We start from the raw sequence: 21,905 nt of genomic DNA, 5'->3' as shown, positions 1-21,905 counted from the left end.
AACACCATTTAATCCAGTTTTGTGGACTAAAAAATTTTAACCTACTTTTAATCCAAGTATTTAGCTATTTAGTCCAACAAAAATATAGATTAGTCAAAATACTTTAGTCCACGGAAACAAAACACCCCTACGCTCTAACAAAATCCTGCGTCATTGCCCAGGTGTTCGGCTGCAAAAGGCCAAAGGGCCCAGGTGTCAGACTCATCCACCCGCCGATCCACGGCATCACTCATCCGCCACATCCGCACAGGCGCAAATCCTTAAGCTCACCCAGGAACAAACTCCCCGTCTTCCTCCCCACAGAACACCACACACATCCCCTCCGCTCCGCCCACCAAAGCAAAAGCAACCCAGCCCGAGTCCCCCAATTTCCCTTCTCTTCCCCGGCGACGTCCCCACGCCCGCCGCCCCGCCCAGATCGACGTCCTCTGCGCCGCTACGCTGACCCTCCCGTTCCCCACGCCACCTCCCCCGCTCCCCCGTACCGTCGCCCGCGCCGAACCCTCGCCATTCCGCGCCGCGAGGTATCCGCCCCACTGTACCTCTAGTGTTAATGCTTTTCGGGGGTGCGGTGGTGTGGCGCACGCGCGCGCAAGTGGTTGTGTGTAAATAGTCAAGGGGCAGAGCATGGGGGCGGGTTCGAAGAGGTGGGCCACCGGGGCTCAAAACCCTAGCCTCGAGTCCGACGAGGACGAGGCGCGGCGGGTCAAGGAGGAGCTTGCCGACGACCTCAACGGATACCCTGCGGAGGAGGAGGAGGAGGAGGTTGTCGTGGAGGACGATGAGGTGGTCATCCCCTCCGACGACGAGGAGGACGGTGGCGGCGGGGACATCGTCTTCGTCCCCAACACGCTGGAGGAGGCCCTCGTGCCGCGGGTGGGCATGGTGTTCAATTCTGTGGACGAGGCCTTCGCGCTATACAAGGCCTACGCCTACCGCACGGGGTTCCATGCCGTCCGCCGCACTTGCCACAACTACGAAGGGCAACGCTACCGCTCCACCTTCACCTGCACTTACGGCGGCAAATCTGGGACGGGCGCTGCCCCATCTGACGTCACAGGTACCCGCTACCCACTCCGCAGCAAGCGGGGGTCGGCTGCCAAGGAGAAGAAGTCTCGCCGTGGCACCACCGAGAAGACGGGATGTAAGGCGATGCTGATCATCCGGGACAAGCGGGTGGATGGAAGGTGGAAGGTGGAGTCTGTCGAATTGGAGCATAACCATCCTTGTACTCCAGATATGGTGAGGTTCTTAAAGGCGTACAGGGAGATGCCTGAGTCAGCAAAGAAGAAGGCCAAGATTACCGATGAGATGGATGAGATGGTGGAGAAGTCGCTGAGTGAGATTGCTGAGACAAGGAAGTTCCCGACACGACCCAAGAGGGGTGCTAGCGTTGGGGCTGCTGTTGGTAGCCAGAGGTTTAGTAGGCTCGAGAGTTTTGTGCAGCGTTTTGGGGAGGATGACCTCAATTCACTCAAGAAGTTCATTGAGAAGATGCAACACAGGAAACCAAACTTTATCCACAGCTGGGATCTTGATCGGGAAAGTCATGTGAAGAATTTCTTTTGGACTGATTCTAGGGCCCAGGCGCAATACCGCTACTTTGGCGATGTCATTACACTTGACGTGATGTATTTACAGCACTCACGCGCCAGCCTCCCATTAGCCACACTCCTTGGGGTGAACAACCATGGCCACCTTGTGCTTCTTGGCTGTGGTCTCCTGTCCAGCGACAGCAGGGAGAACTATGTTTGGTTGTTGAAGAGGTGGTTGAGCTGTATGAATGGCAAATCGCCAGAAGCGATCACAACCGGCTATTCAGATGTCATCGCAGAGGCCGTGGCTGAGGTGTTTCCAAATGCAAGGCACCGCTTCTGCTTTTGGCATATCTTGAAGAAGCTACATGAAAACGTGGGACGCACACATGAGAAAGAGGCAATTTCCTCAAGGTTCAAGGAGGCTGTATATGATAGCGTCACTCTTACCGACTTTGAAAAAGAGTGGGGAGCAATGGTCGACCAGTATAATCTCAAAGACAACGAGTGGTTCTCTGCTTTGTACAGCTGTCGGAAGCAGTGGGCACCTGGGTATGTCAATCATTCATTCTGGGCTGGCACCTCTGCTATCAGGAAGGCTGAAAAAACTGATCCATACTTTGATAGTGTTGTGAGTAAAACCACCCTTCCAGTTTTCCTTGAGCAATACGAGACTACTCTGAAAGAGAAGTTGGAAAGGGAAGCATATGATGATTTGCGCTCATACTATTCTAGACTCACTTTGTTGTCGGGATTGCCCTTTGAGGAGCAACTTGTGGAGCTCTACACAGTAACCATGTTTCAAATGTTCCAAGATGAGATTAAGCAATTGATGCATGTTATTTGTAAAGAGGTAGACAAAAGTGGGAACTCAATTACTTACATGGTCGCTGAGTTAATACAGGGAAAGAAGGTTGACTATACAGTTGTTTACGACAATTCTGACAAGGATGTTTGGTGCATTTGTCGCTCCTTTCCCTCGAGGGGTATTCTTTGCAGCCATGCTCTGGCTGTTCTGAAGCAAGAGAATGTACTGATGCTGCCATCAAAGTACATCCTGAACCGCTGGAGGAAGGATTTTAGGATACTTAATTCATCTGCAAATGCTAATTTTATGGAATCAGATAGGAATCTGGGTATTTATGATGACCTCTATTTTCGTGGCCATGAGTATTTTGAAGATGTCATTGACATTGGAGCAAGAGAACCTGAGCTGAAGGAGTTTGTGTTGTCAGCCATGAAGGAAGCAAAGGACAGACTGATTAGGCCTGATCACAGCCAGCAAGTTGATCAACGGGTTGATGTAAATATGAATGTGACTGGTCAGGTGTCTGCAGATACAAGAGTTGATATGAACATGGCATCACACACCTCAGCTCTGATTCAGGGGGATAGAAGGGTTGATGCGGATATAGCACCAAATGCGCCAGCCTTAGTCCATGGTGATACCATGACATCAAATGCCACTGCCCTGATTCATAGGGACAGACGAGTAGAGATGAAAATGCCAATGACTCACCTTATTCATGGAGAGGGAAGACTTGACATGAACATGGCATCTTCTCACTTGATGCAGAGGGAAAGGAGAGTAGACATGAACATGGCGTCACCTCACCTGATACAGGGGGACAGAAGAGTTGATATGAACTTGGCATCACCCCATTTTATACACAGTGACAGAAGAGTTGATATGAACCTGGCATCTCCGCATTTGATACATGGGGACAGAAGGGTTGATATGAACATGGCATCCCCTCACCTGATGCAGGGCGACGCCAGAGTGGATATGAATATGGTATCAACTTCTCAGAATGGGATGCACACTTTTGATTTGGTGAATATAAACCTGGAGAGTGGCTCTTTGCCGATGGCCGCAACAGATTTTATGCAAATGCACCCACACCCAGCAGTTTACCATCCCAAACAACTTCTTGATATGAGAGATCAGGTGATGGATGCAAATAAGAGACCAAATATGGAAACTAACACTTATTTTATAGGAGGTGGTATGCATGTGGGGTAGTTTGATTGTCTACTTCTGTAATCCTTTATGTTCGGAATTCAGAGAGGGCATCCTTCCTTTACATCAACATGTAATCATGTATGTTCTTAGAGCTGGCAGTACAACTAAACAGCTAGGCTTTAGTATTGCAGATCAGACTTGACTGTTGATAGCTCTATTGTAACCTGTTACCTTTTTAGCAGTTGTATCAAGCTGGATGCCCATTATCTTGTGCATAATGAATTACCCGTCTTATCATCTTGTTAGCAATTTGGAAGTGAGACGCCTTTAGTTGCAAGATTCTGCTGACATGTCTTAGTTTCTTTTGTTGACTGATGATATATTTTTGCTGCATGCCTATCTTGTAACCTGTTTCTTATGGTTAGTGCATGTGTCATTTGATCTGCCATTTTACATTTATTGAGCCCATAATCTGTGCATGGGAAATGAAAGATTATTTTTTGTTTACTATGATTATGCAACTTGATAGTCTGTTGTCAGTCTGTTATAAGTTGACTGGCTTCTCTATCTCTTTCTTGGTAATGTGTTTCTTTTGAGACAATTGGTGAAAGATCAGGAAAGGGAAATTTTGGCTGTAGCTGTGTTACAACAAGATTTACCTTGCTAATTTTCATTGTTCAGAGATGGTGATTTTTACAGCTCTCCGTTGCACATAAAGGATCATCAGTGGACATGTCCTATTATTGCTTGTTTCTGATTGCTTTCTTTTTAATGAGCTGTGAGGCAATAGTTGCCCTGTTTATATTGACATACCACTTTTGATCCATTTCCAGTTAATATTGACTGCAGTTTTCCTTGTTTGGTTAAAACTATTGTCCTGGACTCCTTTGGTTTAAACAAGTTGAATGTATTATGATGTACTTGATCTCTTGTTGGTTCCTTTTGGGATTTTTTGAAATCCCATTGAAACTTTCTTGTCAATTTGTGTTCTTCTATCATTGAGGTTTGCAGCAAGATAGAAATGGATGATCATCTTTGTGACATGCACTGCTAAGGGCTAATTTGGAAGCAAGGGGAGGCACACCCAGGGATGGAAAACCCCTCCATGAAGAACTAAATGATTATTCAAATTATTTCCCCATGGATTTCCCACCCTAGAAAAAGTCAGGGATCCCAAGGGGATTTGAGTTTCCAAATTAGCCCTAAACGGGCTTCATCAATCTGTGAAAGTATTCTCATTCCAAGTGGGCTGTCCCTTGAGGTAAGCCGAGGCTGAAGCAAGGTACTGCGAGCTGAACCATTATGCCACAAAGATTATGGGAACCTAGAAGTCTTTGTAATTTTTTTTTTCCCTGCAGTACAAAACCAACCACATGCGAGTGGTGACTCCAATGTTGCTTGGTACTCAGGATTCCAGGTGTCTCTTAGTATGACAAAACCGTCCATTCATTGAGAAGTGTAATTCAAACATCCTCTTTTGCAAGTATGTATCATTAAACTTGATTGAAATTCAAACCATTCTATTTTTTCAAGGATTACAAAAGGATCACCTTCTTTGTCATGATGGACGAATTTACATCTTAACAAGAACAATACTTTCTAAGGCTCTAAGCATACCATCTAATAGCTTGGATGTAGCAATTGTGGGAATATTTTTATTCCTTTTTATCAGGATGGGAACATTTATTCCTTTTTGCCTGCTTGCCTACACAGAGAAGGTTTCACCTTCTCCCAACTGATCTTACTTCCTATGAACCAATATTAATCAGACATGTCACGAACATGCAGCTTCAACCGCAAGGCTTTTTGTGACCCCTGTGCATGGATTTCCAAAGTAAGTCGATGACACTGGCACGCTGCAGCTGCTCACTCCGATGCAAGCCTGCAGAGTCCCAGTAACACTATCAGCAACCCAGAAGAATCAGTTGATACATTGAGACATGAGAATGGAGCAGCCTGTAGTTACCTCCTGAACAACTGAGAGAGCCTGAGTGCTGCTGCATTCGCCTTGGCTGTAGCTTCCACATGTGCCGCTCGGTGTCCCAAAGCTTGCAAACTTGATGCTGCTGATGACTTGGCCATCTTTTGGGCATTCCAGGCGAAGTGCAGGTCCATATCTCTGCATCGTCTGTTGAGAAGAATTCCAACTATCAATTTGGGCTGGATGTGCCTCTGATACTTGTGCGCACACACTTCCTGTCTGCCTTATCACAAAGGATATCTTGCTTGGGTCACCACCAAATTGCTCGAAAAGGACTAGATCATTGCTGCCTGGTTGGAGAAACGAACGGGGAACATGGTACCTGTTTAACAAGGTAAGAATCCAATTAATCAATAGTCATTCAGTTCCTGCAGCTGCTATATTGTTGTGCAACATCAGAACACGCTGCTAAAGTGCTCAGCGTCACAGTGTGCACTAGTATTGCATTGAAAATGCATGCTTTATGTGCCATAGTTTCAGTACTTAAAATCTAGCAGGGTGTAAATCTTCAGAAATGTAAATTGCTATTAAGACCTATATGTTACAGACAGATCTGGACATACAAAATTGACATAGATGAAATACTAGGACTGCCTTTGCATGTAGGGAACAAAAGGAACTAACGAAAATATTATAGAGCATACTCCCGGGGTGGGGTGGGGGGTGGGGTGGGGGTGGGTTGGGTAAGGCTTGCCACTAACGCCCTTCCCCAGACACCGCACAGAGCGGGAGCTCTCTGCCCGGGGGGGGGGGATGGGCGCGGGGGCGGGATGTGGAAGTCTTACAAAGTCTGTGATGGCTGGCCACACTTCTTGAGGCATTTGTTTGAATTGTAGCTTCCTCTATAGTTGCACGAGTTGACGCAGCCACTCTGTGGAGCCAGATTTGTTGGCCAGTATCGACCAATGCTCTGTCCGTTCACCCATGCTTCGCCTTTCCCCATTCCCGTGAAGTCAATTGCAACAGGATCATCACCAGCAGGAGGCGTGAACTTGGTCTGTGTTTGGAGACTTGCAGTTAGCACATCAACCCAAGGCAGCAATTCTAGGGAAATGGGTTAGCCAAAGAAATAGAATGTATATATCTCGTCTTTTAAGCCCATACTGGGTGTGTTCAAATGCCGTATATGGATTGGTTCCTTGGTCAGATGATCATACATTCATACTGACCTTGTACCAAATCAGTGGTTGATTGATTGGATAAGCATTGGCTGAGACCCATTCTGGTGAGGTTTCTGAAGGATCATATAGGTGCAAATCTTCTCCTCTGAGTCCAATCTGATCAAATTATGATTAATAAATGTGAATCACGATGCATCTTTGGTCAAATGGAGCTCAAAGTAGAGTTTAGGCTACCTGGTATGTCCATTCTGCAGAAGACAGATCAAGCGCACCATTTGTTCCACTCAGCTTTACTGGCCCAGTAATTCCAGCACCTACTAGGTCGAAGAATGCACCATAATTCTGTACGAACAGAGAAGGCGAGGGTAAATTTATGTTATAAATCTGTTGCAGCAAGTCACATATTGCAAAATGGAGTGGCTTATTTCATGTTTTCGATAGTGAAGGTTATTTACCGACAGCCCAACTGTTGCACTTAGAAGATCTATTTTGTTCTTCCCAGGTACAAGTTCAATTGGTTTCTGCCATGAGATGAGTGAGCTGCTTGCACTACCTTGTGCACTTCCTGGTAAGATTTTAGCACAAATATCTCAGAACACAAATTTGATTTATGCATGAAAGACCCATGTTAAGAAAATCAGAACCACAATTAAATGACAGATGAAGGAATTGGTGCTATCTTCTCGAGCAGTACCTGCAATTTTACCATTGATGTAGACCTGAAGAACATGTCCAAGTGAGTTGACAACCAGATTGGACTGGCTGCCATTTAGATAGGGTTCATCACCTTTAACTGTGATGCTGCACAAATTACATTAGTAGTACAACGGTTAGTAAAAATTTGTTTTGTCAGAGTACATTACCATATGCATAATTGCAATAAGGCATGTACCTTGTTGAGTACCAGAGGAAATCACTGGCATCGGCTGTGGTGTTTATCTGCTCCATCAGTCCAGCCTTTGTCAGTGCATTGTCCTTTGTGATACCTACAGGCTCTATGGCATAGCTCCAGCCAGATACTGCCAGTTCTGGCGTGATGAATGAGCCATCTGATGCCACGTTGCTCGATTCCAAGTATCTCATTTCTGAACTCGTCACTTGAGAATTGATCTGCAATTTGTAGCCACGTATATCTGAATCAGATTAATGGTCAATCTTTCTTTCCCAACACAAGTGCAAGGAACTTATGTGTAAATTGTAATTATATGTACCTGAGCTGTGTTAAGTACCACATTCTTGCAGTCAGGAAGGATGCTGACAGACCACGCAGGGAGCCTGTACATCCTCCCATTGAAGGTGACGGTTTTATCAGATTGACCATCTATGTTGGCAAGGAATGCTGCGCAAACTGAACCAGTCTTGTATACCGCTGCCTGCAGATAGAAGAATGCAGACATCGTTTTACACGGACCAGACAATGAAGGTAAATATTTTCTCCGGAACAAGATTTGCTACATTTCTGCAATGCTGAACGTCTACTTGTTTTGTCGTCTCAAAGACACTTTTGGTTGAAAAATGAAGATGCTTTTGTAAAGGAGGACATACCTCAGCATTTGGACCTAGAGAAGTGTATGATGGATCAGTTGCTATGAGCGCTGGTTCGCAGAGCTTTATGGCCTTGTGCACATCCCTTAAGTGGCCCCACTTTGGCTCCCTGACTAGTCCTGAATCACCACAATATTGAAATGGGGGGCAAATAAATCAACAGCGATTTTTTTGTGGGGTGGAGTGATAAAATATGTGTCCTTGATCCTTCATCCATGCTAACGTGACATACTGACATGTCATGATCGCCTTACATAAAATTTGTTACGGTATTGTTATAGCCAAACATTTATTTTGCCCTGTGAAAATGTCTTCCTCTAACGTGGGTGGGTGGGAGTAGTTAAGGCATCGTACACAAGGACTAGATTCCAACAAGATCATTTTTTTTATAGTAGCCATATATAGTAGGTGATGAAATATTCTACCTGAAGTGTCATAACACTACTGCAGCAGTGTCAAAGGGACCATACATGTTGAAAGAGGTTCACGAGCTCAAAACAAAAGCAGGCCTGCCGAGGCAAACCGAAAGCTTCTTACCATACTCGTCGATGGGGGCATCGTAGTCGTAGCTCGTGGCGATGAAGGGTCCCCCTGAGCTGCGGTCGAGGTTGGTCCCCCCATGGTACTGCAACGACAAGATTCAGAGTTAGAAATGCTGCGGCAGGAGTGCAGGGCCGACTGGCAGCATCAATGGACACCCTAAGTGCTGCAGTCCAGTCCTGCATTTTGTTGTCAAGCAGGCTGGCACAGCAGCTGTCAATGATGAAACGGGAGGGCGAATATCTTCGCACGGTGCGGTGCAGTGCAGTGCAGGAGAAAAAAAGAGGTTACCATGTAGTAGTTCTGGAAGGTGCCGCCGCGCTGGTAGAACCTGGCGACGGCGAAGGCCAGGTCCTCGACTGGGCGGTAGGGGACGGCGCCGCCAAAGGAGAGGAACCAGCCGCTCCAGTTCTCGGTCCACATCTTGGGCTTGGCGGCGGAGTTGGGCGTGAACTGGTCGCAGTAGAAGCCGTTGCAGGTGTTGATCTGCATTCACCGCTGGCGGTGGTCAGGCGGGCCAATCCATCCATCTCAAAAGGAAAAGAGGAGGCGGTGACTGTGAAGCAGAGGCATTGATCTGGCGAAGGATCGGTTCACGTACGAGGGGGTCCGGCGCGTCAGTCTGCTGGCACATGACCCAGGGCACGCCGGTGTCGAGCGAGACGGCCATCCCGGCCGCCCACCGCATGTACGCCTTCCCGGGCGCCCCGTACGCCGAGTCGATGTTGCCGTACTCGTTCTCGATCTGCCACGCCGTGCCCCAGGGGCCAGGTCAGGACTCACATGAACACACACGGCAGGCAATGCAATCAAGCACACGGGATGGACCTGGGACAGGATGATGGGCCCGCCCTGCGACGCGTAGAGCCCCGCCCCCTTCATGGTGTCCACCACCTTGGCGGTGAAGCGCTGCATCTCCGTCTTGAAAGGCTCGTTGTCGGTGCGGAACTTGATGCCGGGGATGAAGTGCAGCCACAGCGGGAAGCCTCTGCAGCAAGCACGCATCCATGGTTTTTTGGGTTCATTTTCATGAACATGATGAGGTGACGACCACTGCAGCACTACTAGTGAAGTGAAGTGATGAGGCGAGGCTGCTGACCCGTAGTTCCACTCGGCGCAGACGTAGGGCCCGATGCGGAGGTGCACGTAGAGGCCGGCGTCGGCGACGGTCTTGACGAACGCGGCCAGGTCCTTGCGGCCCTCGAAGTCGTACTGCCATGTCGGTAACCACTTTGCCGTCAGACTTGGTGTAGGTTGTAAAAGAAAGCAATAACAGCACGACACGAGAAGCAAAGAAACCAGGAGGAGCAGGTAATAGCGCGTGTTTAGTTCCACCCTAAGGCCGCGTTTAGAAGCCAAAAATTTTTGGTTTTGGGTACTGTAGCCCGTTTGTTTGTATTTGACAATTAGTGTCTAATTATGGACTAATTAGGTTTGAAAGTTTCGTCTCGCGATTTCTCACCCAACTGTGCAATTAGTTTTTTTTCGTCTACATTTAGTACTCCATGCATGTGCCGCAAGATTCGATATGACGAGTACTGCGCAAAAATTTTTGTGAACTAAACAGGGCCTAAAATCCCAAAAAAGTGCTATAGTACCTGTCACATCGAATGTTTGCGGCTTGTGCATGGAGCATTAAATGTAGACGAAAAAAAAATTAATTGCACAGTTTGATGAGAAATTGCGAGACGAACGTTTTGAGCCTAATTAGTCCATGTTTGAACACTAATTGCCAAATAAAAACGAAGGTGCTACAGTAGCCTCAAATTCCAACTTGCTGAAACTAACAAGGGCATAGTAGAAGAGAATAAAGCATAGGGTGCAGAGGAAGCAAACGCCAACACCGCCCGCCCTTTGACAGACGGCGATGATGGCATGGCATGGCAGTACGGCAGGAGCGTAATAAGATGATTAGGAAAAGTAAATACATGATGGAAAATATATCACTGTAGAGAAGAAAAATAAACAGCACTGAGAGAGTGAGAGGTGGATGATGATGTTAGTATTTGTACGTGCCTGTCCCCGGACGGGCTCGTGGATGTCCCAGAAGACGTAAGTCTCGATGACGTCCAGGCCGCCGTCCTTGGCCTTCTGGATGATCCCCGGCCACATCTGCCGACGACATGCCATGCCAGCAGCCAGCGTCAGTACGTATCTCGCTTGCCAAGAACAGAGGAGCGAGCTGCTGGTTCTGGAAGAGAGCGTGAAATAACGAGAGGGGGAAGAATGCGCACGTCGGGTGTGCTCCGTGGATAGTGGATGGAGCCGGAGACAAGCACGCGCCGCACGCCGTCGATGACCAGCGCGCGGTGGTCGTACGTCACGTTGGTCGCCCGCGCGCCGCCCGCGAGGCAGAGCAGCAGCAACAGCGCCGCCGCGGCGGCGGCGAAGGCAGGAAGAAGCCGCGCGGTGGCCGCCATTGCCTTGCCGCCCGCGGGACAAGGAAGGAGAGGTGAGGTGAGGAAACGAACAAAGACCACCGCCTCCGCCGGGACTTGGCGCGTTCGGTGTACTAGCTAAAGGCAAAGCTCGCACCGCCCGGGTATTAGTAGCTGCAGGTGGAGTGAGCGCGGGGAGGAGTTGCTCGCGCTCGGTGGTGGGGGCGGCACGCCAGGGAAAGGAAAAAAGAAAACGCCCCGCGCGGGGGGCCTGGATGGACTGACTGACCGGCCGGCCGGCCCCGGGGCGACCCGGCTGCCACGGGACGGAGCACTGGACTGCTAGCTCCTGCTGCCGCTGCGACCGATCCGATCGCTTTTTGGCGTTGTTCCTTTGCCGCGCGGCGTGTTGTGGCGGTGGACGACGTGGGAGATGGGGCTGGAGCTGGATGCTACTATATGCTATGCTTCTCTTGAGCGTGCCTAGCCGCTGCGCCGGCGCCGCGGTTAAAAAGGGGAGCGGCGCGGGTTGTTTGATTTGGGTGGGGATCTCTCCCGGTCCCGGCTTTCAGCTTTCCTTCTCCTTCCCCGGCGTTTGGGCTGGGCATGCAAAAATAGGGCCGCAGCGGCTACTTGCAAGCAACAACAAATGGAGGCTGCCGCGGTATAGGACGGAGCAAGGCGAAATCACTCACTCCGCTGCTGCGGCGGCGAGAAGAAATGGAGCGAGGCTGCCAGGCAAGGAGGGGCAGTACGAAGTTAGGGGCCGTTTGGTATGGCTCCAGGCTGCTCCGGCTCCGGCTGACAACATGACATGAAATACTGTAGCAACACTGTAGCTCGGAGCTGTTTTTCGCTGACCACCTTTTTCTCTCACTGTAGCGTGGGTACTGTTTACGGGCCGGTGAAGCTCGAATTTCTTACTTCTCCGGCTCCGGTTCTGACACGCTACAGTGCATGAACAGTGCAAGGTCCGAAGCCTCCGGGAGCGGTACCAAACGGGGCCTTAATGGTGGCGCGCGCGATGGTTGGGTGGTACACACGGCGTGGGTGCCCAGTAACGCTGCCACATCTTTGTTGCTCACCCCGCAGCGACGCTGGCCGCTCCCCGCACCGCATGTGTCGTCCGCGTTGCCGCATTGGTGTGGCCAGTGGCCTCGCGCGTTCGCAAGAATAAACAAATCGGATTGAAAATTGGAAGAGAAAAGGCTACTACCGCTCGCGGTCGCGGTCGCGGTCGCGCCCTCGGCTCGGTTCGGTGCCTGCCGCCGGCCGCGAGTGGTCGACCGACAGACAGGGGTCGCGACTCGCGAGCCGTGACCTACCGGCGTTGTCGCTTGTCTGTATACCTTGCTCTGCTCTGCAGAGCTCTACCGTGCTAGCACTAGTTGGTGGGTAGATAAGAAGACTAATAATATAGCCGGTTTGTTGGCTGTAAGGTTTTTTTTTTAGCCTTTTCTCAGCCCACTCATACAGTAGTTAGCTCTTTGCAGTTAATATATGGTCCACTTGTTTCTCTCACAGATTTTCTTGGTTCTTGTGTCTAAGCCGACCGTAAACTTATAGTCCGCTTCTTCTCTCTCTCCTCCCCCTCTCTTCCACCTCAGTATTTAGTCGGCTTACAGCATGCTATTATACTTGCTCTAAAGTAAATAAAAGAACCGGACGGCGCTGTCGCTTCCCGTCTCGCTACTAGTACTAATAGTGACGCGTATCATACGCTGCACCGCTGCTAGTGTTGCGAGCTGTGGCACGGCGACCCCGGCCTCATCTTGTCCGCCCTGCCCTGCCTCATCGTAGAAGCTTTCGTCTGGGGTCTGAACTTGGCCGGAGTAAAAGGAGGGTAGGTTGTTATTAAGGCGGTGGAAAATGGTGGCCGCGACGTACGAAAGCAGGAGCACTCGTGCCGTCGGGTCAGGTAAGGGGAAATGATCGTGGATTATTATTGTTGGCTAATTTGGTACGAGAGGAAAATATTGTTTTGACTAAAAATCTACGATCATTTACGATCAAGCGAACAGGTAACGAAAGTGGCCTCTGAATTGTGGCACGTCTACAGGGCCGGGGGAAGTGAAAGGACACAGAAGAAGAATGATAGCGGAAGGTCCGCACGACGAGAGTACGACTTGGTGCTTTCATTCTCCGTACCCACGTAATTACTTGCCCTGCAATATTAGTAGTGTGTACTAATGTGGATGCGGATTTGGCTATCTGGGCCACTGCACTTTTGGGATGCTTCTTTTGTATCAAAGGCTCTTCTTTCACACACAAAACGGTTTAACAGCTCTTAATAAGTTCTTATATAAGATAGAAAGTTGCGTCGTCATATCGCAAACATATATATATAAAAGAAAAGTGTGACCAACTTAGAAATAAATAGACGGTTTTTATTTGGCTAAAGAGGAAATAGACATCTAAATTTGAGTTGGTGAGGACTCAAATCAAGATGGTTAGATGAACACCTCGTGCTTAGTATTTGATTCCTTTTCCGTCGGCACTGCTGTCTCTTTTCATGGGAATCCTGTGATGCAACTGCTACTCTCACCAAAGCAGTACTTGAATTTCAAGAGGCTGCACATATCATAAACCAAACACGCCAACTCACATGAACTTCTGTGACATGTACCACACACCTGGTTCGCTGATTGGGAATACAAGTTCGAGTGTGCTACGATAATCGAATGCACTAGGAAAGAAAGGAAATGCTCCAATGCATAATAATAAACTGAAAGAAAAACGAAAAGGTGCTCGCTCTCGATCTCACAATTCATCACTAGTCAAAAGCATGCCTTGTAGGAAGGAGGAGTATTGATCAGTGTCTATGTGTGTCTTGTCCCCATCCATCACGTTGACCTGGCCGAAGCTACCTCTGACTCGTCCATCACGTTCACGGTGGCCACAGGACGTGTCTGCCTGCCTGTCTGTCCGTCCGAGAACTGAGAATGGCGGCAGCGAATCCTAACCTAGGTCTAGGTGCCTAACCCACTGAAGCTCTGCTTGCCTCCAGAGTCAAATGGCACCACGTCCGTCCTCGTGCCAAAAACCGAGAACGGCCGCGAACCATGGTGGTTGCAACCGCAGCTCCCAACCAAAGTTACCAGTGATGGCGGTCGGTGCTTGTTGCTGCCAATAATAGACACATTCCATACGTCTGAAACACCACACGCTGAACCGTATCCACGTCCGCGCGACCAAAATTATCCACTCCACTGCGACTACTCGCGAAGACTATTCGCTCCACGGTAGTAGCCCTGGTGGGTCCAACATATTCTGAACCAGAGTATTATATCAGATATACAGCAGATTCGCTTACTCAAATATGGATTATAAGCTGACTTTTCTCTCACAGCCTGCCGAACAGGCTGAGAATGCTCAGAGGTCGCACGAGCCGCCTGCCGCCGCGGCAAAACCCAGAGGCCAGAGCTCAGCAGCGGGTGCGGCGTCACCGTTGCCTCCCATCCTGCTAACGTTAATTCTCAGTCGTTGCGGCGTCGCTGTGCCTCGCATCCACATCCGCTCCGCGTCCTGACACGCGGACCTGAAGCACTCCCCGGTGTCCTGTGCGGTGGCGTCCTCCGGTTACCAGTCTCGTCGTGTGGACGTGTACAGCGGTGTAAACTCGACTCTTGTCCCTTGGCGGCGTGCGAGCGCGCCGGCGATGCCGACCGGCTGATACCGTTCGCCGGAACACCGTGCGGTGCGGAGGAAGCCAACGCCGAAGCGGAGTTGGCCGCGGCCGGCCTGGACGCTTTGGACTGTTGCTGCACGTCACCTCTTCTTCTCTTGATTGTTTACCAACGCGTTTAATTTAGTTCTGATTAGCCTTATCATCAACTAGACTAGATAGCTGGGCTGGGTACGGAGGTTCGGGCGTGGAAGCTGGGGCAAGTGATGTCAGCGAACGCGATTAGTCGCGTGGGTTGGATCAGACTATCAGAGTAGACACCACACCACAGAGCTTTTGCTTGGAAGGGTTAGCAAGCCAAGCACGGACGAGGGGCTTAGTCACCAGGTCGCTCGAAAACACTCCCTTCCTCGGCAGATCGTTTCGCACGAACGAGAGCAGCATCTATCCGCATCCCAGACGAATCCGGCAAAAGCGGATGAGCACGGCGGGCGCGCGGGTGACGCGGACACATCAATGCTTGTTTGCAAGATCATCCGGGGCGCCGCGACGCCGACACGGATGGGCCGGCCGGGGGACCGTGACGGCATGGCAGCGCCGTAGCACGGCACGGCACGGGGCTGAGGCTTAGCTAGCGTCCCTTGGAAGGCCGCGCGACAGGACAGGACCAGCGCGGCGCGCACGGCCGATCCACTGCGTGACGGATTCGCAGCGCCGTGCGCCGAAATGGCGACCGCGACGGCATCTGACTCGCGATCGACCACCTCCTTTTTTTTTCGCGGTGAAATGGGACGCCGAAAGGCTTATAGGTCACGTTCGTTGCGTCCTCGTGTTCTTCAGTGGGCGTCGCTGAAAACACTGGGCTGCCGCACCACCACTGCTGCCTGATGAGGCCACGAGCGGACGAATGAATGGATGGCCAGAGAAGAGAGAGAGAGAGAGAGAGAAAAAAAAGGCATGGCCAGATCAGTGAAGGCGACAGACGAGATCGCTTTGGTGGCCATGTCGCAGAAGGTATCAGAACGATATCTGAATCAGAAGGGAAAAAAAGAAGAAGATAATAACGTATAGGATGAACAAGATGGCATATGTGTGTCATTTCAATTTGCACATAACATTAGAGACATTGTGACCTCCGTCCGTCGTTTTACTAGTGTATTATCTAGTTTTGGAGTGCACATAACCTCTTGGGATGTACAAAACTAGTGTCACGCAAGCACAGCCAAGTACTGGCGCCGTGCAAGAGATGCAGTCTTCTAGACAAGAAAGCAATGTGCGAGCATATGCCTATAGTCTATCTTGTCGCTGAAATATGGCAGAAATACCACTGTTCCGAAAGCCGAATTGGCGAATTCCACGATGATAAGGACAGCAGTGACACTCGTCAAACGCAATCTGCATTCGACGAAGCGCTGGAGATTCGAGCACAGATCACAGAGGACGATAGTGCCCGAGCAGACGTAGTCAACACAAATTGCAACGATCAACGAAAGGAAACCACTCCTTAGTGACTTGGATCATCGGTGGGTAGGTGCGAAAAGTAGCTGACCAAAACGGACCCACCATTGTGCGGCAACTACTACTCTCTCATCCACAGTGCTTTGCTTGTTAAAATACAAGATGCTCTCAGAGGGCAGATGATTTGGCCTTTGGGGGAGGACATCTTCCCTGTGACTGACGCCTGCGCAATGTGCCTACTGCAACTGCAAAAGATCAAGGCGTCTACATCAGCATCTCCTGCGACATCACGACATGCTACACATGCAACATGACTGCCTGCCACAGAAGCTATATGCCCTAGGTGGACCATGTGTAGTAGTAGTAGGCCATTAGCAGTCGAGTACCACCAGCGATATTAATCACTCACACCAAATCAAGTGATGTACTATAGTCTAATGAGTACAATAGTGATCTTATATGGCAGACCAGGCGATTTAATAGTCCAATGACAAAAGCCCCACTAGTACTAAGTTGCATCGGCCTGTTCGTTGGTTGGTTTCTAGACTAATAAATCCGGTTGATACTAATTTGTTATGAGAGAAAAAACACTGTTGACTGACTAATAAACCCAGGCCGAAACAAAAGCGAACAGGCTGACTACTGACTCTGGGTCACGGACTTTCACACTCCTTAGATAATGGATAGCCGAAACAGATGACGATTCGCCAATCACGAATACACTCATGGGCTGCACATTATTACGAGACGACAAAGCCGGCGCAACAACTCGAGCGATACCAAGATCAGATGAGGCGTAGCAACCTAAGAGATTCTTCTCAGCATTCAGGGAGAACGGATTGTAATGTTCCGAGGTGACGTTATGTCCATCCAAAAGACGACCGATGACTTCAGCAGTTCAATCGCATGGATATTATCTTATATATGATCTATTCGAAAACAAACTGTATTTAATACATCAACCGAAAATGCCTACAAGAGGTGTTAGACTCTGCTCAAGACCTCACGGGCTAAGGCAAAAAAACGTTCTACATCTCACATTGCAACCTGGAAACTACCATCGACTCACCAAGGAACTAGCATTTCCAACTCCATAAACGTGAAACAAACAAAGAAAAAGCCGATGGATTGTACAAGCTATTTGAAGCAGGATACCATGTTTATAACTTCTGCAAGACTTTGGGCTAACATGGACACACCAAGATCTCTTACTTCAAGAAGGTCGACGATATGAAAAGGAGCACATAAGTAACACACGCGGTGCTCACTTCCAAGTTTCTTGGACCGGGGAGTATAGGAGGAATTACAGATACCATCAAGAAGGTGCCAAGGAACCAGGAAGCAAAGAAAGAACCAAACCTGAAAGATCACAGAAATCTCAGCGTCAGGAACCACCTAAAGCAGAAAACAATATTAAAAAAATCAACTAAAGTTTTCTTTTAAAAGAATCACCTAAAGCAATGTACAGAAAGGTTAATATTCACAAATTAAGATGCCAAAACTGCTTACTATTTTTTTTTAAAAATACTAAACCAAGCACCGAGAATAGTGTATGTTAATCTCAGCAATAGCAGTTACGGTGAGTTGACAGGAAATGTTGGTGGGCTCACTTAGAAGACGCTATTCAGCCAAAAGATTATAATAAGCTCTAAATGACCCAAACCAAACTAAACAAATTCTAAAAAATGGCAGCCACTGCAGTGTTCAATCACAAATATCTACCCTCTGGGCCAATCTGGTGTGCTCAGGGATGGAGCCAGGATTTGACCATAGGGGGGTCGTTTTGGTATACCAATGGTAACCATATATGATAAAATATGCGCACGTACATACACATATATGTATATATTGAGTTAGCAAGAGTATAAATAACAACCAAATCAATATTTGTTTTGCGATATAAAAGAAAGTTAAAAGTCTAAAGTGATATTGAAAATTATAGCGAATGAAAAAAAATAAAAAGCCCTAAGCCTCTAATCTCTACCCAACTAATCTAATTCATAGAAAAAATAATTGTAATAATGGGAATAAAAGAGAAGGGAAAGATAAAGCACTAATAATTAACGTCATAACTAGCTAATTGGTAGTGTATTATGCAGATCAACTAAATTGAGAGAGAAATTATATAGATATCAATAAAGACTAACACAAAGAAGAGATGGTAAATAAATACAACACTAATTGGTATTTTTCATTAGCTAATTAAGGGGTTATATAGTAGGGCACTAGGGAGGTTGGGGGGGGTGGCCCCCCCTTCCCTCCGTCCATGGGTGTGCCTTCCTCAGAACACATGGCCTACATCTACAAGCATTTGCACACAACTTTTGTATGCTTATGCATCAGAAAACTGACTTAATAATTCAAATATGGACTGGCATTATGGGCATCAACAAGTTGACAGGCCTCCACACACTCCTGAGCAACTAGGCATGAGGTTGATCTATTGGTGAACACGAATTACCATAATTTGGACCAAATTCTAGCGTTTTGGGTCTAAACCTACAAATATTTACCAAAGATAAACTTGGCTGGACCCATGCTGCAGCACACTCAGCATTGGCCCTCGCTCCGCCCCTGTGACACCATAAGTTATACCAGCAAAGAGATTGTTTGGAAGCATGGAGCTGATAAGAACAAGTCCTCTTGAATATTGTGGTTAAGAAAACTATCATGAAAGAAAATGATTACATGGAAAAGTTGTCAAGTCTGTGGTTTGCTCCAAGCATGGCAAAATTATAGTACTGTATTAGGGAAAAAGACCTATTTCCCACTCCATGGAGTGACCATTTAGGATTTGCAACTACTATATTTTATACTCCATTCAGTAGCCTCTTAACTTCTATCACAACAGCTAAAATCTTAACTTGTAAATTATCATAACAACAATTTATCTGCAGGCCAACCTACAATGCTAAAACAAATATATATGTTTAGAATAATCTTTACTCCCAAACTAAAGTGCTAAGTTGTTAAGTCCAAGCTCTACCATGGACCACTGCATATTTTGAAATAACGGACCTATCAATGGAAGAAGTTCATGACTACCAGATAAGGATTAGATAAGGAGATCATCTATTCTGCATTTGCTTGCTTGCCGGATATGAGAATGCAAAGGTTCTTTTATGTATCATGCACATACGGTGAGAAAATATGCGCCACCACATATCTGGCTTGTACAGACTGAAGACAGTGGCGGACAAACCATTGTCACCACAGCAGACGTACTTAGCACCGCTGCCAGGAGCTAGAAAAATAGTCTTCTGGTGGGATGTCCTACTGTGCTAGAATTGTAGGTTGTCAGGCTCAAGTACCACAATAGGATTTATTGATGAAAAAATACCTTTCTCAATGGGAAGAAAATGCTACAGACTAAAAATGGTGGCATCATATCTAATATATCTAATACACAGAGTAAATGAATCCAAAACAAATTCAATCGTACTAAGAGCAAATCATAGGCCAACGCAGATATATACTTAATAAACTAAAATCCTAAAATAAGAAGAAAGCATACCCATAAAAGAATGCTTGCCATCCACTTTTGACCCTCTGATAAATGAAATAGATATTTGCTGCACAAGAGATGGCCACCTGGAGGGTTGGCCCTTCTTCAGTAGGGAAAGCAAGGGTAAGCACTCCAAGCAAGACAAAAGCAATAGCTGTCTGCCAAATGACTTTGCTACGTGGTGTTTGAAATCTGCCTTGAATAGCCTTCACTGCACGTGACTGACTAAGTTCCCTAAATTTTTTCTTGAGATTCATTTTTGGTTTTTTCCTATCAAAGAAACTCCGCATGATAATCCTGTCATGGGCAGACTCAATTGCATCAACACTTGGCTTGTGGCCTGCATACTTGCTTATCAGATAGTTCCTAGCAGCTCGAATTTCTTCTTCCGATGCTTCCCTGCTGATTCCAAGACGCTGATATGGATCCTTTACATGGATTCTGGGAAAGACAGCTGAAATAAAATCAAGCAGTCAAAAAGGATGCTCAAGGATTATTATACAGAAGAACTGTTACAAATAACAAAATCAAAAGGCCAATCACAGGTACATGTAATCTATAAAACAAGGTTGGGACAGAAACAGGTGATACTGATTACCTGAAATTACTCGTTCCCTACATACATGAATGTCAAATGCGGTGCACTTGGCAATGACAATATTCAATGTTTATGTAACTCAATTATTCTGGAGAACAGGTTACTACTTTGATGTTCCTTAGAAAACCATACCTCGGGTTTATTGAAATTCAATATGAAAAAAGTGCCACACAATCTGAAGTATATATAAACTAATTATGTAAGATTCTCTTGTCATAAACATAGGGTAGCAAATACTCACGAGTTGAAGAATCAGCCATATCCCCAAACGATGCAGTTGCCAGTGGTGTGATTCTGGAATTTCTTGGTGCATAACAGAAAGAAGTACTGTACTTCGTGTATCTGCGTTGAAGGATTTGGATGAGAAATTGTATTTCTCAATCACAGCAGAAACTAGACGAAAGCTTTGAGGCTGAGTCGCAAGAAGTGTAAGAAACCATACCTATCCACATTGATGAAGATTTTGTTCTTTTCCTTGCATCCCCTGTTGAAACTCAACGAAGAAACAAGCCCCAAGGGTGCACTTGATACCCTTGAAGTAACTAGACATCTTAAGGTTCTTGAGGGATCGGTTGCTAGACCATGACCCAACATCTCTAGCAATATCTGAATATTTTAGACTCGAGTTGCGCTCCCTACGAAGCAAAACAACACTATATCAAGAACAAGTAAACAAGAAAGGAAAATGGAAAACACCTCGTTGAAAAAAAATGCTTATCTATGGTGTATTTCTCTGTGGTCAAATGTCCATGCCTTAGAGATCATTAAACAAAAGCACCTCAGTTGTCTTCGATTCTAAGGAGATTGGGGACTTAAAACCTATGACCACAGACCTTTTTTTTTAAGAATATACACCTTTGTATTTATAAGAAGGATAAATTTCCAAAACGGAATACTACGCGGGGAATGAGGCACACCCTTACAGGATCATTGATAGGAGACTTATCACAGTTACAACCAGGACTAAGAAACAAGTGCTAGCAGCAAAACCTCCACACTACCACTAGACCACATGGTTCTCGTGAATGACCACTAGCTACTACCCAATAACATATCTAGACCATTTCAGTCAATGCAACAAACAAGCCATAGATTCATAGTAATTCGAAATGAACAGGGGCATTGGGGTTCAGTTGAACCCCCACTTTTTCTTATCTGGAACTTAACCGCACCCGCACCCGCACCCGCACCCACACCCAAAGCCCTACGGCGCCAACTGAGATGGACCTAGCGCGTGCTGAATCCCAACAGAACCTCGGATGGATTGACTGCCAGATCAGTACTCCACCAAGCAACAACAAACCCCGAGGAACCGATGGAGAGAAGCAAAGTTTGGATTTAATTGCGGGAGAAAACGAAACTGAAAAATCCATCGAGGCAAGTTAGGGTTTCCTACCACCGAAGAAACCAGTCTCTGAGTGCGGACGGGTTCTCTTCCGTCCCACGCCAGGAGAGAAGGTGGACGGCGACGACGGCGATGGACGAGTCCCTCCGGCCTCCGGGGCGGCTCAGCGAATTGCGTGCAGGGTCGTTCGCTGGGAACTGTGATGAGGAAGGGGCAGCAGTGGGGCGGGTACGGGCCGCCGAATCCTCGCGCACAGAAAGGCCCAATTTGGGGCCCAGTCCAAAGTTGGGCCGGCCCACCTAAGACTGAAT

The 21,905-nt window shown here is 47.5% G+C and overlaps 3 protein-coding genes across 3 annotated transcripts; 1 reads left to right on the top strand and 2 right to left on the bottom strand.

The window, feature by feature from the left end:
* Positions 1–283: 283 nt before the first annotated feature.
* LOC136502723 (protein FAR1-RELATED SEQUENCE 6-like) lies at positions 284–3,795 on the top strand. Its single transcript, XM_066497975.1, has one exon. It carries the CDS (start codon positions 628–630, stop codon positions 3,556–3,558), a length of 2,931 nt encoding a protein of 976 aa, XP_066354072.1. The 5' UTR covers positions 284–627; the 3' UTR covers positions 3,559–3,795.
* Positions 3,796–4,991: 1,196 nt separating this feature from the next.
* Positions 4,992–11,826, bottom strand: LOC136548502 (beta-galactosidase 6-like). The gene is made up of 17 exons (XM_066540006.1): positions 10,920–11,826; positions 10,702–10,797; positions 9,785–9,897; positions 9,514–9,673; positions 9,287–9,430; positions 8,977–9,171; positions 8,683–8,770; positions 8,146–8,264; positions 7,812–7,973; positions 7,493–7,710; positions 7,295–7,401; positions 7,056–7,165; positions 6,835–6,942; positions 6,649–6,756; positions 6,265–6,476; positions 5,465–5,801; positions 4,992–5,380 (listed from the first exon to the last, which is right to left on the bottom strand). Exons 1-17 carry the CDS (start codon positions 11,103–11,105, stop codon positions 5,273–5,275), a joined length of 2,571 nt encoding a protein of 856 aa, XP_066396103.1. The 5' UTR covers positions 11,106–11,826; the 3' UTR covers positions 4,992–5,272.
* A 5,209-nt stretch (positions 11,827–17,035) lies between these two features.
* LOC136502717 (protein CHAPERONE-LIKE PROTEIN OF POR1, chloroplastic-like) lies at positions 17,036–21,802 on the bottom strand. The gene is made up of 5 exons (XM_066497963.1): positions 21,646–21,802; positions 20,692–20,884; positions 20,491–20,591; positions 19,661–20,105; positions 17,036–17,505 (listed from the first exon to the last, which is right to left on the bottom strand). The coding sequence occupies exons 2-5, from the start codon at positions 20,841–20,843 to the stop codon at positions 17,355–17,357; spliced, it is 849 nt and encodes a 282-aa protein (XP_066354060.1). The 5' UTR covers positions 20,844–20,884; positions 21,646–21,802; the 3' UTR covers positions 17,036–17,354.
* Between the last annotated feature and the right edge of the window lie 103 nt (positions 21,803–21,905).

Source organism: Miscanthus floridulus, chromosome 1 (assembly GCF_019320115.1).
Source record: "Miscanthus floridulus cultivar M001 chromosome 1, ASM1932011v1, whole genome shotgun sequence".
NCBI lineage: Eukaryota > Viridiplantae > Streptophyta > Magnoliopsida > Poales > Poaceae > Miscanthus > Miscanthus floridulus.
Note: the sequence above shows the minus strand (reverse complement) of the source record. Positions and strands in the feature narration are given on the sequence as shown.